The 25,541-nt window shown below is 35.6% G+C and overlaps 1 protein-coding gene across 1 annotated transcript in view; it reads left to right on the forward strand.

Annotated features, from left to right (window-relative positions):
* The window catches only part of LOC134669624 (A disintegrin and metalloproteinase with thrombospondin motifs 7), a 128,739-nt gene that overhangs the window by 33,566 nt on the left and 69,632 nt on the right, over positions 1–25,541 (forward strand). The window contains exons 2-3 of the mRNA XM_063527282.1: positions 3,816–4,192; positions 16,468–16,687. Of these exons, the coding sequence (XP_063383352.1) occupies positions 4,024–4,192; positions 16,468–16,687 (389 nt within the window). The 5' untranslated portion in view covers positions 3,816–4,023. The remainder of the gene's footprint in view (positions 1–3,815; positions 4,193–16,467; positions 16,688–25,541) is intronic.

Raw genomic sequence — 25,541 nt, forward strand, 5'->3', positions numbered from 1 at the left:
ATAAAGCGATTCCTTATAAAGAATAAGTGATTATGGAGAAAAATTGCCTGCACTAATGACAGTGACCTCAATTTGGAGATTTTAAATCTCCATTATCTGTTTGAAGACGGCCGGTTCCAGTCTAGGTTATACGTCATCTGTCAGCAAAGACCGAATCGGGTCAACTCCGAGATTAGGCTGTACACAGTACACACAGCTATCTGACTCTGAGATAAAGCGATTACCTAGGACGTGGAGCTGGGAAATCAGAGTTGTAAAGATTAATGTCTTTATAGTGTTTTACGCAAAACTCAAGGTAGGGGAGGCCGGGCCATAACGGGACGTGGGACAAAAATTAGCAGGATGTGACTAGATTTTTCGAAAGATGCAACTTTATCGATGTAAAATTTAAACTACATACATAAATACGTATCTTTTATGTCTACGGACTACATATATATGGTAAAATTACGGTACAAAGAAACAACTAAATAGTTTTGTTCTTAAAAAAACTGTGTTGCTGTAGTACTACAAAGTTCCACATGAATCAAAATAGGCAGTTAGCAACCTCTAAAGAAGGTAACAACGTCACTTCATCATTATTCAACCCTGTATCAATTTGTTTCGAAACAACAAAGAATCGATTTAAATATCACAATGAATTGATATGAAAATTTGCACAAGTGTCAGAGCACACTTTACCTAATGTGAAATGTTTGATAAAGGTGTCTGGTGTCGCACGGATTCTTTCAAAGGAAGAACGTCATATACACTTTGAATTTCATAGACACGTAAGACCTTTTTCTATAAATATCGGAATATAGATGAATACCAACTTATCTTCTACTCGTCGCTCAATTGATTGAAAACGTGATAAAACACGTGCCATTTCTCGATCAGCATTACATTTTTTCAGTGTATGTAATTAAGAAGACATCGGGGACAGGAACTTACTACGAAAATTTTGCAGTGTATTGACTTGTGCGTTAAAAATGGAAGCGCAGCGGCTTTAGCTATATAACAGCAACAAATGAATACAATTTAAGTATTTTTTTTTATAATCTATGAATAATTATTATAATCTATGAATAATGACATCGAGAGAGAGGATGACGATGGTCACCAATAAGGACTAAAAATTTTGAAAGTGAAAGTCTTTTATTCTTTAATTTAGGTATATTACAATGCACTTATAAATATCAAAAATTACCACCGTGCCAGAGCCTCAAGAAGATATCGGTACAAGAAACTCGTTCGTTACTAAACCATAATGGTTTATTTGTCCGTAAACACATACATATATGTAATATCAATTAATAGATCATGTACACAAGGGTTTAATCTATTAGTTTTAAAGTTAAGAAAAATATATTATGTCAAGAGTTTAGATAACAATAGGTAGATGACTCTATTAACAACTACGTACTCGTAGTTACACCCAGACAGACGAGACGCTCCCCGTGGACAAACAATGGGTTATTTCTCCGTGTCATTGTTTCCCATCGTAACTCGTGATTACAGGGATCTAAACGCTGTAGGTACTAAATTTAACAATTGCTATGGCGCCGCTCCTCCCAAAGGAAATAGTAAAGATAAAGCAAAGTTAATGTTTTAAGTATTTATTATTGTCTTGAGGACTCGTTTGTGCTGTGAATGCTGTGATAGAATTATTCTAAAGATTAATTAGGTACAGTATCGGTAAAAATTTTACTTAGCTCAAGAATTCATTGTAGTTGTGTATAGCTTACAATTATTTCTCTTGAAATTTTATGAAAAATACCTAAGCTTTAATGTGGGCAGGATAGTCAAACTTCTTATCAATGAAAAACTGAGTCTTATGTCACATTACAAATTTTCAATATACAATTATGGGGACACTTCAACACTATGCAAAAAGGCTATTTAAGTATAGCCTTACAAACCAAGTACCCTGGGACACTTTCCACGGGTCGTTCGTATAGCTAGGTGACACTGCATCACTAGCACATGTCTCTGCATTAATTCCTGGAACAGAACATCTAAATATACAAAATTAAATATCATTAAAGAACCTTTCAAGTATCTTTCCAAGAAATCAAATTCTCTGTCTTGAATAAGCATATCAATTATCACTAGAGGCTTAAGACGCTGCCCTGTGGAACTCCCAGATGCATGGATAACACTGGCGCCGCCTTATCGGCACGTGGACGTTACCTGTACCTTTATTCCAGGAACTCAACAATATAAATAATAAATATAATTTGTTGCTTTGCTGAGTTTCGAATCTTTAAAATGTTTAAGAATGTTTGAGGTTTTATTATTTGGGTTTCAGGATACCCTGTTGAAATCCGACTGGGATATGGACGTGGTTGTCGCTACCTCATTCCTTATTACGTGCACTTTTACTTTACCCTTAAGTATTTGTTTGGTTTTTCCTTGTCTTTGTTTATCCTTTTGTAAATATTTGGAGGTCAACACTCCTACCTACTCTAATGATTGGCACTGTCCGAAACAAAACAACTCAAATGAGTTAAGATTAACTAACTTTAACACTGCTTAAAGTAATCTTTTTGCATTTTAATTCGAATAGCGGAACTTTTAAAGCGAGAAATAAATTTAGGATCAAAAATAAATTCAGCAGTAAATAAAGGCTCGCAGACAATGTCAGGCCGAATCGATTTCGTCACTATGTATACTCATTCACTTAATTTTTGCAGCTGCTGCTGAATGCTGAATAAACATTGAGCCGTAACCTATTCATCATTCTTTATTTTATTGTTAACGGTCCGCGTACGATACCAAGGCTGTCTTATGTAATGTGAAGAAAACGTGCGAATTTGAGGTTTGGGAAGATGGTTAATTTGCACACTTGAGAAAGTGGCCTGAAGTCCTAAAGTACGCGACTTATTTTTATACCCCTACTATACTTCGTTTTTTTAGCATTAGAAATTAGGTAAACAATCTTGATGTATCTTTTAATTGAAAAACACATTTTATAAATAAGTTACGGGAAATATGTAAGTAACAATTATGAATCTAATACGATCATTTATATTCTTCTGCTTTCATAAGTAATAGTTTTTGATTTTTAAAAAGCGTTAGGTATAATGTGAGTACCACTGTCTGTATGTAACCTATTCACGCTTAAACCGCTACACCAATTTAGATTAAATTTTGTATAGAGATGGTTAATAAATATATATTATAATAGCTTTTATCACGGGAATAATTCCTTAAAGGGGTAAAAAAGGCGTTGTATTTACTCTGAAAGTAAGATATCAAAGAACTAATTATACACAAACGAATTCGCGAGCTTCTGCTAATAGTAAGTTATAAATTAGGAAAGCAGTACTTAATTAAGAATATTTGAATTTCGCTGCCATTTTATTTTTAATAAGAGAAAGTAAAACTACGACACTAAATGTCCTTTAATTAACCGGCAAAAACCATCCACACTCTCGCTATCACGTCTCCAGTGCTAACTAAAACACAAATCGCATGTGTCTATATGGGCACAGATTAGAGATATAATTATGTAACACACGGCTCCGCTCTCAGATCGAGATAGAGGCCCGTCTCTACACGCACGCGTACCGCGTAGCGTACTGCGGCTCTCGGCCCGCACTTTGATAAAAATTTTTTATTGAAGCCAACTTTTTTAGTGCGTGAAATAAAATCTTAACTTTAGTGTAGCAGTTCAATTAAAATTTTACTTTTTGTATAAGTGTATAAATATCGATAAGTGACCAATACCGGACGAAATAAATAAACTTTAATGGTAATAATAAATTATTTATTTTAATATATTTCCCGTGTAGTCGTAACGTAAATTTTAAATTTTATTTCTTTTGTTTCAGATCGAATATAATGAACGTTCAACAAAGCCGACGACCGAGCATCTACACATTAACGCTGTCAAATTACAGGCACAAAATATCATAACAGTGTTCCAAGTTGTCCGACTCGAATTACATTACGTTATGTCATTAGCGCAATGATAAAATGCACCGGTAGTAGTATTGTCATGCCAACGTCGTAGACGCTAACAGTCACTCACGACGCGAAATGACGGTGCTTAGAAAAATGGATGTGCAGTGTATATTAATACTGTTATTGTTCCAAACTTTGGTGGCGTGGTGCGGCGCGAAATTTATAGTAATGCCTAAAGTGGATTATCCCACGGGCGATGTTCAAGAAGAGATCCAGGACAGCATTAGAAACTTCATACATACCGGTAAGTCTATCGATTAATCATTTAAGGTCAATATAGGGAAGACCGGCTTATAAAATGTATGGTGGGGGGAGCCTGAGGAAGGACCCGCGACGGGCACTAAACATGTCGCCACTAGCGACTAAAAATTCATGTGAGTGAAACCGTTGTCGTCCAAACAGTCTCGTATTTGTATACGTAACGTCGTTCAGAATACAGTCAGAAAGGAAGAGCTTCACTTCTGCTCTGCCGAGCTTCTGTAAGTAGAGTATGTGTACAAACGCAAGAGTTAATAGCGACGGAAATCCTTGTAGACGATCTTCTCCATATTGATCTTAAATATTAGGAGTTTAAGTAGTTATTTCATCAGGATATAATGTACATTTAAATTAAGCAAGCAGAAATATCGTAGCAATAAACGTACGTTTTGTTTAAGTATAGAAAAACGTTAATGTATCTTCAGCATTTAATTTAAAACATATGGCATTAGCGAATCGAAGTAAACCGCTTACTAACCGTACCGTTAATAATTAAAATTGATGGTTGTAAAGGGTACAAAATCGGCGAACAGATAACGTGTGACAGGGCCTGTCGTGCGAACTCACTAATCTTAAGATTCGTTTTGTAGTTGTCACACTGTTTGATGGGTTCGTAATTGGATTCAGGTCTCGCAGCGGACAGGACTTCAATGACTCATCGGCGTTTAGGTCCGAACCTTCTTAAACGGATGTTAGCGACTGACATCTTGACATATTGTTTTGCTAAAATTAGATGTCATTATTACTCGGGTCGGCTTTTTTATTGGCATAATTTGTAAAATAATATTAATCTTGTAGGTAATTTACACATAACCGCAATTATAAAGATACAATAATTTAAAAACCTAACACTAACGCTACGTCTTACGTAGGCGAACAACGCGCGAACGCGGCGCGGCGCGGCGCGGCGAAAGCGGCCGCCGCCGCGCCGCGCCGCGCCGCGCCGCCTGACACTCGCGTGCAAATCGCGCCGCACCGCGTTCGCAACGAGATCGCTTACGTAGGACACTTCTATGGGCATCAAAGGATTGATTTCGCCGCGCCGCGCCGCGCCGCGTTCGCGCGTTGTTCGCCTACGTAAGACGTAGCGTAATCCCTGTGGTACGCCTTTTACATTTGATTTTATTAAGACTTTTTTTGTATTGTGTTATCTTTACTAGTTTTCGATCTTATGAATTACTAGGTACCTACCTACTGTTGGGAAATTTTACTTAAAATGCATAGGAGGAAAAAATAATTATTGTTTACACATGTGCTTACTATCTCAAACGCTTCTATTTGTTCTAACTAGCCACCGGGCATTTAATTTCGATCGGCGAACTGAAAGTGTAGCAATCGACGACACGTACGGCAACACAGTCTATTTGCAGACCTAATAACATCCAAAATAAACCGTGGATGGCGTTATGCAAACTGCTCATGTTCCAACAAACTCCAATGAAGCATTCGTTAACGCAGACCGATAAACAAAAAAACTTAATAACCGAACGTTGAACCGGCAAATCAAAACGTGGGCTGAAACTAATTGACAATTGTTCAGCTTAAATACATCAAACAAAGTGACTTGCGTAACTATAAATTAACTTTGATATAAGTCTGTAAAGTATACCTATCTACTCCATATTTGAACTGTGTGACTTCATTCCTGTTAGATTTATCATCTCGCAGCCCGGGAGTGCCTCTTTATTGTATTACTGATGTGTCATGCGTACTGAAGGACTGAAAACGTAATAATGACAAACTAGAGTTGGTATCAGTCGTATGTCGTATCAGGTGAAAACTAAATAAAGATTACCAGTGACCAAGTTACCCATTTTATTGTACCTACTTTATTTCTTTTGCTATATATTTAAAATTGATTTAAATATCAATTATTATATAATTACTTTTCTAACTTTTTTTAAATTAATTTATTTTCGCCATTTGGTTATTGACGAGAATAATTGGGTGAAAGTGTAGGTAGTGATAGTTACAGCATATTATAATTTCATGGTTAAATTTTAACATCAAAAAAGAAAGGAAAGGAAATTAAATATTTCTAGAACGTAATTTTCGAAATCGTTTAACCGGAGTTTTCAAAATAATAATAAAGTAGGTATTGTACTATAGTTACTACTTAACATTGTTTCAAATATCAAATATTTAAAGTCATAAATGAAAACTATACATATATAATAATCACTACTGCTCTAACATGACTCTAAACGGAGTAAGTATACATAAAAATAATAATACTATATTTAATTTACATTATCAAAAAGTGTAATTATAACCCAACTTTATCACGGGAAAGTGTAAAGTGTAACGATCTGATTTCCTTATCGCTGTGATAATATTTGCAGAGGTTATCTTATCGTTTTGCGAACGGCGAATCCGTCGTATCACTCGTATCGTGACGTTTTATGTGACGTAAACTATCAGAGCCCGGGCTATAACCGCGAACCACTTCGTTCGTTCGTCTTTTTGGCTCTCTGTCGCTCTTGTATATTCGAGTGATAGAGACAAGTAGATGAAAGTTTCATTTTCGAGCTTCACAAGTGTTAGGTATATATAGTAGACATTAAACATGTGTGGCGTGATCGTCCTTCGTCATTCGTTTACTAATTAGGATTAAAACGGCTAATGAGCGAGGGAGCTTTAAACTTTTATCTCATAGCGGATAAGATTTCGTCGGCATCAGTTGGTCTGCAGTTGTGGAGTTCTTGGAAATTTGTTTGTATTAATATAATTATGAATAAGTAATTTAAACTATTTTTTTTACTGTAGGTGTATAATATAATCGGTGAGTTCATTAAGCGTATAATTTATTAATATAAAAGACGGCTATGTTATATGCAGCTCATTATTATTATTTATTACGCGCCTATTTGAAAAGCGATATCATACTGTAAAACAGGTAGACCACAAAAAAGTCACTGGAAATATTGATATGGCAAAAAATGGGTAATGCCTGATGAAAATGAATGATAATTGGGATTTAAAGCCATTATTAAAAATATCCTTTTAATATAACAATTAACAACTAACCTAACTAGGGTAGAGTAGGGTCTTAACTAGGGTGACTGTTAGAAATAAAGGGGAAGGTTCCTTTGATATATCACGTCATATTTCGCAACGGAAATCTTCAGTTAGTCACAGAATAAATAATTACACATAATGTAGTACAGTGAAAATCATTAAAACATCCGTTCACGTCTCACTCGACTTGCTAAGGTTTACTTTGATTATGTAATTAAACCTAGTGTCTTTTATCACAGCGTAAAATTAGTTTTTATCGCCCGGTTACTCGTACGGAGAGATAACGTTTGTTCTGTTGATTTTACTAGTAAGAGAGTTATATAGAAAGGGATTGAAAAGTTTCTTTACAGTGACAGGTATCACTGTAAAGAAACTTTTCAATTACCTACCTAGGTATACTGCCGTATTCGAACTTCAAGATATTCACAAGGTACGACACATACTAGATCCATTCTATGTTATAGTTTAGATATCAACTAGTTCTCTTTTGCAGCGCAATTCGGGCAACCAATGTCACTTTCACGTTAGATAGCGTAAGATATGTATTAGATGTGAATTGGATCTCTAAGTCATATCCTGAGGAAATCGTTCAAAAGTATCTCCAGAATCAAATGTCAAATTTGACAGGTTAGATCTTAATAGTATTTTATACAATCGTGATATAATAGAGAGCTTTTCAGTCGAGTACCGTGTTTAGGCAACGAAGCTTGCTGAGTTGCCTAAGTTAGGTACGAGATTGAAAAGCTTGATTATATCACTATTGTATACAATACTTTATCTACGAGCCAAAAAAATAATACTTTAAACTAGTAGAATCATACAAACAAATCAAACCAAAAGTATTCACAGCTAAGATACGCAAGCAGCCGCGATACCTTAATACTGGTACGCGCCCCCGGCGCTGCGCCCGGCGCGTTGGTCAACGACACCTTCTCGTAACTCATGAGGCCCTGGTACTTGCTCCGCGCTAAATTCAATTTTTAGACAGTTGTTTTCTCGATTTTGGCCACCGTAGCCTATGGAGACTAACAAGCAACACTAAGTGGTTTTCGTAGTCTATGGATGTTGCTATTTTAAGGGTGTCACATGCTCGTTTCTGACTTATGAACCAATTGTTTCTACTATACAACCTAAAATAAATAATTAATTTGAGCTATGCTTTTGTTTCGTCGTGTTGATCGCGGAGAGCTGTGATTGGTCAATTTTATTATAGTTGACTAAACTGTATCGTAATGAATATTATAGTTGAGTTGGGAGCCCACACATTAAAAATACCCAATTGAAGTTTGGTATATGAAATCTTAATTCAAGAATTATAGTCGACGAGTAGATAAACATCGTTATCGTATCTTAGTGATGTCTAAAAGATATCTAATAGATGTCTATTTCAAAATCCGAATCGGGCCTTGTAAAATTGTTTGCTCTATTATACAACTGATTTGATCAAATTGTATTTTTTGAAAAACAAATTATAGCCAGCATTTGATGAATGTAGTATGATACCTTTGGGAATGGTGCTTTACGCACACTAGTGTCCAATACCCTCCCCCTGACGCAAACCCCCCTTTTAGCATGAAATACATATGTCCCGGTAGACTGTTTTTTTTATTTTTTGGGGAAAGTATAAAATATAGGAAAAAAGTGTCAATGAAAAAAACAATTCCTATTAAATTCTTATCAAAAAAAGGTTATACTCATTTTTTTGATATGACGCACCATATTCATGTTATGGCTAGATGAACTTCGACAAAATTTAGCCGTTGAAAAACTTGTAGAAGTTCAATATACCATAGTACGTGATAGTACTGAAAGAAATCATACAGGAGAATAAACTTGCAAGCTTATTTTCCGTATAAGATTTTTTTCAGTACCATCACGTACTATGTTATATTGAACTTCAACAAGTTAATAGGTACATGAATATGGTGAGTCTTACCAAAAAGTTGCATGTGACCTTTTTTGTTAAAAAATTATTAAGGATTATTTCTTACCTTGACACTTTATTCCTAACTCTAATACTTTTCTCAAAAATTAAAAAAAGTTGTCCCCCGGGACATATTTCATGCTAAAAAGGGGGGTTAGGTTAGGTTAGGCATGCTAAAAGCGTCAGGGGGAGGGCAAGGGACACTAGTGTACGTAAAGCACCATACCCAAAGGTATCATACTACATTAATCGAATGCTGGCTATAATTTGTTTGTCTTCCCCATACATTAGAACTCAACTTGACCGAATCAAACATATACACGCAAAATAGGCGCAAGTCGTCTAGTTGCGGAAAATCGCCCGAACTACAATTTACAACATATATTTATACCTGCAGTAACATAATTTTTATTTCAAGAAAAGTTCAGAACAGTTGGTTACTTACACATTAGACGCGTTTATGATGTCTCATTGAAGATGGTATCAGCGGACAATAGTTTTGAAAAGCTCTGTAATCGTAAACGTAATATGATCATTATATGTATTTGCAAAATAGTTTGCTTCAAATTATAATAATGATTACCTTCCACCCTGACCAACCGAATTACTGGCCGCCACCAGATTATTTGGTAGATCGTTTAGGGTTTTTATCCGGCATTGCAATGTGATGAATATATAATTAAATCTATTTTGCTCATTATAATCTAAATAAAAAATATTCAGAAACCGACACAAGTTAAAGAATAAAGAATAATAACAAGTTTAGGTATACTATACTGGGTGTGGCCTGTAATATGAGCAAAAAATTAAACAGTAGGCTGTACTCCTCATACTGACCAACATTTGTTCAGCGACTTTTAAAAATAACCTGTGGTTTGATTTTTAATACACTTTAAAGTTTATTCCAAGACGCAATGTATTGCGAATTGTGTTATGTTTAAGGCGTGACAAGCAACGTCAATCACAATGATATGGCGGGGCGATGGCGTCCATTGAAGATAATATTTATTTTGTATGAAAAATAGGGAGTCTAAATACTTCATAATTTTTAAAAGTTGTAGAACAAAAGTGTCACCGTTTGAGGAGTACAATCTATGTTTTAATTATTTGCTCGTGTTACAGGCCACACCCGGTATACATGTAGATGTTGAGATTGTTGCGACAAAAATTAATTTGATTTTTGAAGTGAAAACTTCTTTAGCGGCGCTGAGCACTTTTTGGGGTGCGGAAAAAATGATAAACTCGATTCAGCGTAACGCGTAACGCATAACGCGTAACGCGTAACGTAACGCTGACGTCATGTGTCACGGACAATGTTATTCACCAAAGAACTTTAGTCATAAAGTATCAAAATCAGGTCAATTATTTAAAACTGGACTTTTATATTAAGCAATAAAGCTCAATGTTCTAATCTTGTACGGGCTGAAATACGAGGATCTCGTAGTTACATTCTAACTTTATATCACTCAAATATAATTCTAGTACTGGTGAATAAAACTCAAAATATCATGACCAAATATATATTTAAATGCGAGGTCGCCAAGGTAACTTTATAATTTAAACAACGCTACAAAGGGTATAGCCGGGTAAGCATGGCCAAACTGCCCTTGGCGAAAAAATTAATTTCCTTTTACTGGATTATTAACCTATATATATGTAGTGCTTTCACCAAAAATTAAGCCTCAAATGCTTCAGGTTTTAAAAATGAATGCAAAAAAAGAAAAAACACAACACAAACACAGAACTAAAGTTTTTCAATAGAAAGGAGGATGGGTCAGTTATACATAGTGCTGCAGACATTTTGGACTAGTCATTGAGTTTTCACTTCTGTCGGCACTCCCGGAGTGCGACCCGTTGTTTTTTTTTTATTTGAGTTAGGTAGACATTATTATTAAGACTGAGCTCACCTTACATAATATGATATATCAGTGATTATTTTTAAACGTTCGTCGAAACAAAATAATTATGATAATTCGGCGTATATATAGATCCCACTGCTAGGCACAGGCCACCTCTTAAGCTCTCATGCACAAGAAGGCTGTAACTGTGTAACTTTTTAATTAGATAACTTTACGATTGGAATAGAATCACGATTTTGCAAAAAAACTGCCAAATTAAACGCTTCCTTGAGATACTTGACAGTTAAAACTGCACTGCGCTAATCAAGCTTCTCAAAGTAAAAAACATGGGTAATCATAAGATCATAACTTTAAAAAAACATTCCCGGCTGTATATAACCGACCATTATAAACTATTTAACGTCTCGCCACCAGCAATTTTATACGTATTTGTTGAGGATATACTTAAGTGCTTAAATCAATTTCCACAGTAACTATCATACTTTTTTACGGCAAGAAGCTAAAAGATGCCAGCTACATATCAATGTCACACATAAAAGGTGGGCACGTCAAATCGCTTTCGTTACACTTGTTGGAGCTAAATTGTATTATGTACACTCGTTATAGTGTAATTTATATATAATGCTTCAATCTGTTGTACCGTGTAAGTAAATGCCCAGTTGTCCTCCTACGCTTACTATGGCTAGGTCGGTGCTCTGTCGCGGTAGGGGGCGGTACCCTGGGGTAATGGCTAGTAATTGCTGTCACGTCTGTTGGCCTGGAGACATGCGCAGGCACCCACGCGTGCACAAAAACATTACAAAAGAAGGTCTGAAAATGAGTAACGATGCTTACGAAGGGAGTTTGATGTTTTTTGGTACGTTTGTACCTACACCTTTTCTATTAGCAGCTTGATCGGGTCGAGGGGTTTTTACACATGCTTTGTTAACCAGTTGGATATGATTTGATAGGTCGATACTTGTCTTCTTATGAGAATTATATTTATATTTCTAAGATAGGCCTTGTAACAAAGGCAAACAATTCACCGTTAGATAGTAATCTACAAAAATTAAAACATCATTATCAATTATAATACGATGATGTAAGTGCTCCATTTATGTTGAATAACCAGGGAAACGAATCGTTAGTGTAATGAAGATAAAGACCGGCTCAGTTAACTGTCGGTTCATGATAACTCAATGCATCTAGCAATTAGGAATACAAAGGTTTTTCAATTAGAAACACCTGATATGTATTGGGCAATCGATACCAGTTCTAGGCTTCATTTTAATTAGAACCGCAAGTCGTTTCCGAAACTATTAAATCCATTAACCTAATTAATAAAAATAGTAACATTATAGATACATAGATGATATGAATTTCATTTGAGCACGAACAAAATGCCGCAGAAATTCGTTCTGATAGACCCTCCAAAATCGCAAAATGTTTTTTTGATTTATTTGCATACAAGTATTGACTGTTGATGTTTTGATTAAACCCATCTAGAATTAAATCTTTTATGAATTCAAACAAGCAGAGCAAGATATACACATACAAAACGGAACCATCCCCTCATTCTCAATCAGATAATGATAAAATTTAAGACGAATGTCGACGACAACAAACACGCGGGTCGTTGGAACTTGTGTGGCGGTCAGCTAAGTATCGAATGGCGCGCTGACAATGCTCCCGAGTTTCATAGGAAATTGCTCCTAGCCTAGCCAGTGGCAGAAAAACGACACGCACCTAGTCTCATACTTCAATTACGAATAATTACCTGCATTCGCATGTGCATTAAGTGCTCCGTGCATAACTTTGTTCATGGATATGGAATCACTTTTTTTTGTAAATCGGTCACCTACAGGCATTTTACAGAGACCGTTCGACGTTTGTTAGAATTTCGAATTTGGAACAGTTATACCAACTTACTTTTAACAGTTATTGAGTAAAAACTTACAGGGACGGGGATATAACTTGTCTATGGGTTCATTTTATCCACATATTAGCGAGCGATGCTAATCTCGCCACGCTTCAGAATGACACTCTTATGTAAAAATTATGCACCAATTAAGATCCAAAGCCGCATGCGATAAATGCATGCAATTAAATACCTATGCTATTAACGTAAACGCACGCGCCGTAAGCACCTATAAGTACAAGCGAGTAACGTAAACAATCTAATTTGATAGGCTTCATTAAGTGTAATCAACCTGATAAAAACGCTAGATACACTCTTATTAAAAACGTCTTAACCCGCACTGCAACTCTATGTTGTTACGCTGTTTAAAAGTTAACAGTAGGGTAATGATTTCGGGTGCGCCGGCGCCACCGCCAGTGGCGCCATCTGCTAGGGCCGCGGGCCGCGGGGCGTGACATTGACCCGCTCCTAACCTAAATCAGAGACAAGTTAATACAGGAGACTGACAGTCTCTAAATGCCGCACGCATGCCCTTTATGTACTTTTGTACTTCTTTGAGTTCTTTGTGCGTATAAGAACCGTTAATTCACCATTACACATCATTAGACATTAGAAATGAAGATGTACCTACATGAAAATCTCATAAAGACTTTTAAGGCATGGAAATTAGACCGCGTCATCTATTTATTTCAGATCTCATTACAACCATGTACTTTAATTTCCATGTCTAAAAACCTTAATGGCGTAAAAATAAAGATTAACCCGACTTTAAATAGCAGTGAGATAACATTTGTTTTACTCATAAAGTTAACATGCAATAATTAAATATTTTATTTGGGACTAAAAAACAGTAACACACAAGGTTTCAGTTAAGAAACAGATTAACAGACTATAAAGTGTCAGACAAAACGACATCGTCCATAGATTACGAGATTAGTCATAATTTACGACTCATAAAGCTACAACATTTAGTGCTTTTTAGATAGGTAACAATGTAAAGAATTACTAAATTGTTACTAACTATTCCAAATAAGGTCAGTGGGTAAAGTTTAATGGAAGTGTTGTATGGAGATTGTCAGTCTTGTCCGTTTAGTTGTCTCTGCCTAAGCGATTGTTCTACCGCTCGAAAGAATAAAGAATTAAGTGTATGCCTAATATGAGTGTTAAGGCCTGTACAATACATTGAGTCTGCCTTTATCGTTTTGGCATTCAGCGGTCATTTCCATACACAATGACAAGTGAAAAGACCAGTCTAAATGACAAGCTTTGATTTGACAATGCTTCTTGTTTTCTTTATTGGTTGACATGACATGCCGATGTCTCGTACTTATTTCGTTTTAAATTAGCTAGCATAGACATAGACATAATTTATTGGTAATAAGGTATTACAACAGGTTACACATTAATATTATTTATCTTTAAACAATACATAAAATGACTGGCTTTAAAGCAAGTTTAATATATTATTATTAACCGACTTCAATTTCATAGAAGGAGGAGGTTCTGTATTCGGTTGTGGCTATGTTTTTTTTTAATGTATGTTCACCGATTACTCCGAGACCCGTGGGTCGATTTGAGTAATTATTTTTTTTGTTCGAAAGAAGGCACTTCCAAGGTGGTCCCACATTAATCTGGTGCTGTTCTGATGATGGGATCCATGAGGAATTGAGGGAACTCCTCAACTTTTCAAAGCACATGTATGGTGATTTGGGTGTTTTCTTAAGCAACCCGAGCATTTTCTCTTAAAAAGCACCAATTTGATGAAGTGGACCTGATGATGATGATTGTTTTGATGATAATCATGACGATTTCTTAAAATGTAGGCTCTTTAAAAAACATATCGGCAATCGCATTGGTTTTATACTAGTACCGACAAACATGGTACGGACTGCGCCAAGGTGGCTTGACGGTGTGTTTTAGGTATATACAGAAAGTATGATCATTGCTGTCGTGTGCTGTAAGGTAGGTAATCCAACGTACATATAGCCACATTCTTATCGAATCACCCTAAAATCATGGTATGCTTCAAATTTGGCTTGGCACCGACTTCAAACATATCAGTTGGTAACGCATATACTTAAAAACGGATAATATTTTATTTCATCCTTTTTGAAGTCGGTTTTCTTTTTTTTTTGTAAAAGTTTTTATCAGGAATTAATAGCAATAATTAGTTTATATCATGTCATGTAAAACTCGCAAAGGAATACCTTTTAAATTCGAATCCGATGCATTTTAGGTGTGCGTTCTTTAGTTACACACTAGAAACTCAGTAACTATATAATAGTTTTATTTAAACCGTTAAAATTTTGCATATACATACTTATATGTATAAGTATATAGTTATCGAAAATATTTTAATTTTTGTAATAATTACTAACTAATACTTTTTACGAGTTAAAAATACTGTATGTAATGAGACGTTCGGAAGCAAATAAATATAAAGTGTTAATAGCATTTTTTTCAAATAGCTGTCATTTCAACCTTTACAGTTCTGAGTAAGTTTCGTGTTAAGTTCTGTGATATATCCTACTATTATTTTTTATAAATATTAAATAGATTTTCTTCCCAGAAGATAACAATGTTAACAATAGTAACAATGATAATGACACAAAACCGCTATAACCTGCCCAATTCACTATTTACACTAAACGGTATCACATTGCAAATATGGTGTGATATATCTTGCATCATTAGTAAACATGTGCAAAAGATGACAGCAAACATATATGTAAGTATACTTATACATATGTAGATTCGTGTTATCAGCATTATGATCAATGCCGCGTTTCCGTTTGTTTACCTAATCGTAATATTCGTTCACTTCCGATTTTCTTGGAAACATGTCGTTGTCGAATACTCTTTCAAAATATCATATTACTTTATTTTTAATATCAATCTTATTTTTCAATGAATAGAGGACAACTTGCAATCACTCGCCGGTAACGTTGTGCTAACAGAAATTATTTTAGTCGATATCTGCTATGTGCAGATTCTCACAATCAAAAGGTCGTATGTGTAGTCACTAGTCACGTACACTATTTCTGTTTGAAATATAATTTATTCAGGGTAGCTATAGTAAATGTATATGGAATAATTTGGAAACTTTCATAGTAAGCTAAATTGCCTTATGAGTCCATACTATATATACCCTGAGTTATAAGTATTTATTCTGGAATGCCAAAGTCTACAAAATCTCTCTACTAGGTCGTGTTTTCTAGAGAGGTTCTAGATTTATAAAAGGTATGTACTTAACCAGTAATCGTTGTTTGCCTTCATTTCTAACAAATATGGTTGTTAGAAAGAATGGCAAACAGCTGTTTCAGGTTACAGGCCTTTTAAAAACACTATCTTAGTATTTGTGTGGGAAAGAGTTTCACAAGAGTTAAAGACACGCTGGTAGGCGTAGGTATACGGATTAAGTCAATGAATTCCATAGAAGAGCAATTTGGATTTTATATACTCACATGCTAGATATTTTTCATTGAACCATAAACCCTAAGTTATATATAATAAGGTGTTGGCTGGCATTTTTTTTTGAATTCTCACCAAACACCTCATTCCAGGTCTCTACTCGCACGTGCACCTGGATCCCTCGCAAGTGCAAGTGTCAACGCCGGTCAAGGTCACGCGCGACGGGCGGCTGGTGTCGCGCGCGGTGGCGCACGCGCACGAGCACGGGCACGCGCGCGCGCGGCGCGACGTCCGCGGCGCGGAGCACGCGCTGCCTCACGCCGTGCACTATAACCTCACTGTTGATGGGCGGGAGTTGAGGCTGGATTTGCGGTGAGTTATTTTATCCTTACTGATTTTTTTCCTTTCGTTTTTATAAGCCCTTTCAGGCTTTCATACCTAGATGTTTTTATATACTTTTACTGTTAAATGTCTTGTATTTTTTGGGTTGTTTATGTAGATTAAGGTTTAGCTTTACCAATACTTGACTTAATAAAACGTTGACACGACAACACAACAACCCTTTTGGTGCATTTAAGGGCCAGTGGCACTAACTTGAGCCAGCGAAGGACTCTTAAATTTAACCAAGAACGAAGCAAGTACATTGTGTAGTTTAAGAAGTAGGCTCCTGGGCGTTGTTACTGTTTCAAGCTACTAGTCTCATATAAGTAATTGTTATATTTTCTTATGACTGCGAGGATACAACTAGATATAAAAGATCTCAAGTATACACAACTGCCCAAAAACAAAAGAGTGTATTGTTTTTTATCTAATTATTTATCAATCAATATTTGTGACCAAAAGTACGCTTTACTAAATTCACTTGAGTGGAAAAGCAATTAGTGATGTAGATACGTTGAAATCTTTTTTTCACGCTACTAGTGAAAAAATGAACGTTCACGAGCCAATTTGCAACAAAAAAGAGAGTCTTTCCGAGCTAGTGAGGTGATGAACCTTTTACTCACTTTTTTAGGAATAAAAAAACTAATCTGAATAAGCGCTATGAGACGTGACCGTATCCTCAATAAAACATGATAAGTTAGTTGCTGTCATGAGCACAATATAAATGTCGCGTGACACATTTTTTGTGTACTTAAAAAAAAGTGATTTCATCATTAGATAGGTACCCGTTTATCGTACAAACTACTGTTTTGCTTATCACAACAACCTGAATTGTCAATTACACAACCCAATCAGTAAAGAAATTCATAAAAGTCATGAGAAAACAACATACAGCACTATTTTTAGAACTTATCAATCTCACGACGCGACGATTTGTTACTGAATCATACGAATTCAAGTCACAAGTTCAAGGTTTGTAATAAAAAGTCGTAAAACTACTTTGTTTGTTGAATGAGTGTTTTATATTCCTTTTGTGAGGTCTCTTGTGGTATCTAAACCATGTGAAATTAAGATAATTTAAATTATGCCATCTGTGAGATAACGATGGTAACAGACACGAAATTAATAATTGATAGCGGTTACTGAGCTGTTTTTGCGAGTCATCTCTCAATCCTAAAAAAATATTGGAATAGGTATTGATTATAAGTATGTACCCACAGTAGTTTTTTACCCAGATACGGAGCAGCCGTAGTATGATTTTAGTAAAAGAGTCTTTGTAAGTATGTACGAGTACGTACTGTACTCGTATGTAATGTAACCTGCGGATAAATTTAGTATCGTGTGTTCCGAATGTTGCGATACAAGGCGATTTCAATGAATGTGTTGAATTTGCTACATTTTTAACAGACACTGTAAAAGGAGTAAGGTTGTATTAATACATACTAAATATTTAGTTGCTTTCAATAAGATAGTTTAATTGTTAATCACCATTACTGACTGTTATTAAATCTAGATCTTTCTTATTCAATAAATACGGGTAACGTTAATAAGTTTTAAAAATAAATTTAACTAAAATTTAGAGCTCCCGAATTAATTACGTTTTTTTATTAGACTAGACATTGAAAACTGTCTCTACATAATAATGTCACCACCTACCGCTGTGACTTTATGTCACACACGATTAAATTTTATCTGTTAACTAGGTGCAACATAATGCCTTATGTTTTTTACCGACCACACACCTACTCAAGTTGACAGATTGCAAAAAAAACATTCAAATAATCAATCACAATTAATTATATGTATGTATAGAACTAAATCAACCGTAAATCTGTACAAGGTGTGTCGTTTTGTCTTTGGCCATAACGCCTGTAGGTGATGTATTATCTATACACGCGAATGTGATAATTAGGCGCGATTTACACACTTCAATTAACATAATAACATACATAATAAATTCCGCCTTCCTATTCAACTTGGCCGTTTGTTTGTTTTTTAAATTGTTTTGTTTACTTTTGAATATTATTAATGGCCAGTGCGGAAAGAAATCTGAAGAAAAAAGTTTGAATTCTGGTTTTTAGGGTTCCGTACCTCAAAAGGAAAAAACGGAACCCTTATAGGATCACTCGTGCGTCTGTCTGTCCGTCCGTCTGTCACAGCCAATTTGCTCCGAAACTACTAGACCAATTTAGTTGAAATTTGGTACACATATGTAAGTCCGTGACCCAAAGACGGATATGTAACGTCAACAAATGAATTTTAAACATAGGGGCTACTTTTGGGGGGTAAACCATAAAATTAAAAATCAAAGTTTTGCAAACTATGTCGTGTTACATATCAAACGAAAGAGCTCATTGTGAGAATCTCAAATATATTTTTTTATAAATTTACGATAAAAATTCTAGAAGTTATTCAAGAAAATAGACAAAAAATGACCATTCCCCCCCCTCTATCTCCGAAACTACTAAGTCTAAAACTCTGAAAAAAATACACAAAATAGTCCTTTTCCTAAAGATGACAGGAAAACCTATTAGAAATCTAGAGTCAAGCGTGAGTCGGATTTAAGAACAAAAATGCGGTTTAGGTGTTTTAGGGACACAGCCGCAATGGTTTAAGTGAAATGTGATGTATTAGAGTTCTAGACAGCTATTGCGAAGGCCCTAGGCCGAAATCCGCATAAGGCCGAAGACCCGAAGCGTCCCGAAGAGACGTGCCTTTAGCTTCAAGCGTGAGTCGGACTTAAGATAAAAAATGCGACTAAGCTGTATCTGGCACACAGCCGCAATGTTACTTGTAGTACTGATTGATTAGGTTACTAGGTATTGTCACGTGTTTTAAAAAGCACTATACATGGTGGCCAAAAAATAAACTAAGTGTATTTCCGTTGCCGACGTGCAACCCCGAAATCGCAAGGAAAAATTTGGCTGTTTCATAAATACGTTTTGACTGGTTCGTTTTCTATTGGAGGATACATTTCTTTTCGCGATTTCGGGTCCCATAGTAAATGTTGCTCAGTAGGTAGGTATAATCCCAATACCTCCCTGGTTACGGGAATGTACTTATTTTTTGACCACCCTGTAGGTATTATCTCTCTTCGGCCTTCGCTTTTGAAACGGAAGTTGTAGGAAGCGCGACCCATTGGACGCTCCGAGTTTCAGCCCTACGCGGAGCTCGGTCTTCAGTCTTCGCATTTATTTATTTATTTATTATTTATTTATATTAGCAGAGATATAAGCCACCACGCCAGAAAACTTCATGTTACATGTGTTGAAAACTTGATTGACTCATTCGGGTTTTTCAAGGCGTTTCACTCACGTCACGTTACACGTACAAAAATTTTTTTTGAAAATTGTGTGATGTACGGAACCCTTGAAACGCGAGTCCGACTCGCACTTGACCAGTTTTTTCTATATGTAAGGAGTTACGAAATAAAAACTTTATTATGTCATTTCTTAAATCCTGGATTATCTTGCTACTATTGCACATCGGCGGCAAATTAATGTTTATTTACGTTTCTAGATTTTATTTAAAGATTAGCGAAGACATATTTATAGTAGTTGTTAACGTAGTGTAAGTAGAATTTATTTTATTTATTAATTATGAAATTAGGTCAACATATACGGCTACATAATATATGACCCAGCTCGTTTGTGATATTTTGTAAGAATATCTATTACACATCAGAGGTCTGAGCATACAAATTGCTCACCATAAAATACAAACGCTGATCAGACTAATATATATATCTATAACAATATACGTATATACAACGACGCGATACGTTTTATTTTATTACTCATGAAATATAAAACGATGTGCATGATTGTGATCGGTGACGTAAAGAAACAGTTGGTGACACATATAAGCCACATCTAAATAAATTAGATGTAATATTGTCTCAGGTCATCTAAATTATAAATGACAATGGGTACTTTAATAATCATAATACATTTCAGCTACAAGATATTAATTCAAGACAAGCAGTTGGCCGCTCGCCTAATCCATCGCACTTAGATACTGGAAATAATAAATTAGTTGAGCTATTTCGGTTAATATTAACAGTCAATCTGAATTAACTCAGTGCAGGTCTTTTCAATCTATGCGTTAAACTTAAACATTGATTTCTGAATATTGCAATATTTTACGGCGTTTTACATTGACGCCTGTTAAATCTAACAAGCTCTTATAATCGTTTGACATTTGTGGTTGTTAGAAACGACAAAATTTAACTAAGGTTTGCTCAATTTTTTTCAGAGGTTAGTTTCAAAGCAATATGTAGCAAAACTACCTTGTGCAAGATAGATGCCTCGGACAGTTAAACAGTAATTTTTGATTTTATGGAAAGCCTGACCCATGGGAACAATGCTTATTAATTGCAAATTCGCTTAACAAATTTTGATGATTTGTCAAACATTTTTGCTGTTTGGTCTCAATCTTTGTAAACTTTACCCACCTCGGAAAGTCTCACGTGTAATTTCAGCCTCCTCCTATGTGGCAGGTACAGAGAGGATTAAGACACATGCAATAATAAAAATATAATAATGAAAATGTTTCTATTAAACAAAATTAAATTGAAGTTACCACATTAAGATGTATGTACTTAAAATTAACTAGGCAATTATGTAGCTAAGTCTACCCATCTATGTTTAAAGGGAGTTCCCTCTCTGCCAACAAACTGTCCTGCAGTTTGGCTGAAGAAAAAACGTACAAATAGGGTTTATCTCGTCTGGATTAAATGATTTTTTAATACCTATGGTGTAATGCATTTAATACAAGTAGTTTAGTTAGTAGTACGTTTTACTAAACTTCCTTTGAAAGCATGTTGTTAATTATCAATAATCGTGTTGTTAGTTCCATTTTCCGAATCGAGCCTAAAGCTTGTTTATCTTTGCCTAGATATAATGATTTCCTAATCGGGCGCTGTAACAACATTCTTGTCCTAAATAATACGAATAATTTACGCCTTGAAGGTAATTATACTCTATCAGATATTATTCCCGGTATACAATTTGAAATAACTCGTCGCTGTTCTAAAATTAATATTAATATGTACCTACTTTATATCAGGACGGTCAACACTCGTTCCTTATGTGTATAAAAGTTTTGAATGTAAATACAAAAGTAAAAGGTAATACTTTTTTTTAAATAATAAATAAAGAAACATCAAAACTAACTATGAATAAAGATTTAAAAACTAAACTAAAATTAAAATAAACCTACTTAAAAATTCAACTAATACTTATAGTTAATAATTATTATATAATAACTAAAATATACTACTTTTTATTATTTGTGTAAAATAATTTAACTGGCCATCGCTATCCAACGTGGTAACGCGGCAAGTATCATGGGCACCTTTGCACCCGGTACAGCCCGCGGAGGTCTTTTAGATTAAAATATTTTAATATATTTAAGTTACTTTTGTATGATTATTTATGTACCATTAAGCTTTTGTATAATAAATAAATATATTTGTTCCCGTTTTTGAATATATTTTAGGTTTTAATTTCAGTTACACAAATAATAAATATGCCAAGTGCTCAGAATATATTAATAAAATAGATGAAAAAAAAGTTATAAAAAGAATACCCCCAACGTGTTTTCAAATTTTTATTTATAAAATGTTAAAAAGGTAGCTACCTAAAGGTTGGGCTTGGGCACCTATCCGGGGAAAACCGAAATATAGTTTTCTTGTTTTTTTTCAATATTTTACCCCAGTTTCTAGCTCCATTAAACATAATAGGTGACTCTTGATCCATACAGGTCTATGTAATCGTAGCTAGTTGTAATTTACAACTCTCTTAGTCATTTGCCGGCCTCACGTAACGCCTTACTCACAAGATTAACTGATAACTTTTGTTATTAAATAATATCGTGATCGAGTGAGGTAAATAGCACTCGGGACACGCATTAGGAATCTGATAAATGTTCGCGATTAGGCGACTCATTGTTAACGTTATCCCGGGACAATCGTCCGTTTTATCTATCAATTTTGCTTTTATCTACGATTAATGGTATTAGTTTGGCAATCATTGGTTGACTTTCACTGGATCTGGACGGATACAAGGTAGACTGGATGATTTTATGGGACTAGTTTTGATTGAGTAATATTTCTTACTGTTTATTGCCATATTATGATAGAAAAAACCGGGCAAGTGCGAGTCGGACTCGCGCACGAAGGGTTCCGTACCATAATGCAAAAAAAAAACGGTCAGCCATCCAAGTACTGACCACTCCCGACGTTGCTTAACTTTGATCAAAAATCACGTTTGTTGTATGGGAGCCCCATTTTAATCTTTATTTTATTCTGTTTTTAGTATTTGTTGTTACAGCGGCAACAGAAATACATCATCTGTGAAAATTTCAACTGTTTAGCTATCACGGTTCGTGAGAGACAGCCTGGTGACAGACAGACGGACGGACGGACGGACGGACGGACGGAGGGACGGACGGACAGCGAAGTCTTAGTAATAGGGTCCCGTTTTACCCTTTGGGTACGGAACCCTAAAAAAACCTCGGTTAAATCGCCGTTTTATATTTCTTTAACATTTGGTTAATTTTTAGAGGAAGCCATGTATCTAATGCATTTATACCGCATCGGTGTTTCTTGACTAACTATTAGGGAAAACTCCAAATGTGAACTGATCTTCAACAAGTACAAATATGATAGTAGTTCTTCGTGACAGCGTGATAAAATTTTGTCCGTCACGTAAAAAGTGGCGGTAATTTTATCATGTGAATAAAACCATCCATAATACGCTGTATGTAGGTACTACTTAGATTAGGTTAGACTAGGTCCTATGTCCTATGGCATTTCTCACGACCCGTGACCATAATCGCGACTGACGCCCACCGCCGGCCTTGATGCTAAAAAAGCAATCCATCCGCCAGTACATTTCATACGTCTAATTTAATCGCACATGGCCAGCTCGATGTCCTGCGTACCGTCTCGGCTAATTGCATGTCAGATAAGGTTGCATAACGAAGAGGAGATTTATGCGACAATCATGGACATCGTTTGTCGGTTGCAGGCTTATTCTGACGCGGGCGAGTCTGAGTGCGAACTAGTGTAATGGCCTTTAGATTTTTGAAGACACTGCCGTGAAATATTCGTTTTTGAAGGTCTGAAGCCTGTAAACCAGCTAAGTAGAAGTACCTAAAAGTATGTCATATTTTTGTGTAGATTATCTTACATCAAACAATATTTAAATGAGCCTGTCTTCAACAAATAAATCAAGTGCAATGAGAAAACGTTTCCAAAATAATTTTTCTCAAAAGCTAACTTTAGTAAAATCTAACTGGCAAGCGGAGCTTGCACATTTAACATTGCCACGCCAAATAAGAAGCCATTTAGTTAAATAAAAATATTGATTCCCGAGTGTGAGAGAGTGACACTTTATACTGGTAATACTGTAGGGCTACCGCCAATACCGAAAATCGTCAATTGCGGGGATTTTTCTCTGTCACTCTAATTACGCCTTCATTGGAGTAAAAGAGAAAGATCCCCGCAATTTGCGAATTTCGGTTTTCGCGGTAGCCGCTCTGAGCCGTCAACTCGCCCGCTCGGCACGCATTCGGAAAGACAACCAAGTGATCAAAGCGGGTCGCGGAAGTGGGATTTCGCCTTGCATTGGTTCTCGGAAGCTGCTATCACTCGCACTCAGTACTCGGAAGCTGTAAGTGCAGTTTTTACGCTAACGTAACGGTTTGGCGTATAAGAAAGTTAAATGCAACGGGTTAATAATACCCTTAGCGGAGGCATGTGCAAGTGTGACGCGTATGTGAATGGTCCATGAGAATTTATCACAATTATTACCGAGTTACGCTGACTTGCCGAGATATGTTATTAGTGTCTCCTGTAAATAAGTACATACATATAACAATTAAATTATTTTAGAACTTTGGGGTCATCCATTAATTACGTCACACGAATTTCTAGGTTTTTTGACCCCTCCCCCCCTCCTTGTCACACTTGGTCACATTTGGAAAACCCCTCCCCCTAGTGTGACGTCACATTTTTTCTACGAAATCGCCAAATCGAATTAAGTAAGTACCTAAGTATTATTAATATTTTATCAAAATATTTTTGACGATATAAATATTAGTAATTTTATAACCCATATAAAACTGCTTAGGAAAGAAAATTAAACGAATAAAAACGATTATCGTTTCAAAAACTTGTTATTTAAATGTAGATTGAATAAAATAATTTAAATAAATTTTCGGTTACTGATGAAGTTAAAGTGACGTCACAAAGTTTGTGTCTCCCCCCTCCCTCATGTCACAATATGTCACATTTTCTTGACCCCCTCCCTCCCCCTAAACGTGTAATATAATTAATGGATGACCCCTTTTGGATTGCATTAATGTAGCATTTTTAGAATCCAACCAATTTGACAGTCGAATCCTAGGAGGTTTATCGTAATTCATATATGTAATTCATATTCCATAGTGTATTTTTTCCGAACTTAATTTTTTTTCCAAAAACTGTCTATTAGTCAATCCGGAGAGAAGAGAGCCATGCAAAGCACACGCTTTGTTTTGACGGAACATATGAGTACAAAAATTAAAACACAACGATCAATCAATTTTCCTTGATTTTTAGGTCATGAATGACACTCCCTTGTAACGAAATGGGACATGCGCAATTGCGCATAAGTATGTGCATCTTCAATGCGACAGAGCAAAAACTCGGTTTGAAAGCGGTATACTCTGTTCGGTTCATACATATTTAACGGACAATTTATTGTAATACAATGAACGATGAATATTGCAGGCATTGCGCAATCCTCCGTAGCGGGGACGAGCCTAATATGGTATACCGAAAACGTAGTTGTCATGGGAG

The sequence above is a fragment of the Cydia fagiglandana genome, chromosome 12, assembly GCF_963556715.1.
Source record: "Cydia fagiglandana chromosome 12, ilCydFagi1.1, whole genome shotgun sequence".
Taxonomy (NCBI): domain Eukaryota; kingdom Metazoa; phylum Arthropoda; class Insecta; order Lepidoptera; family Tortricidae; genus Cydia; species Cydia fagiglandana.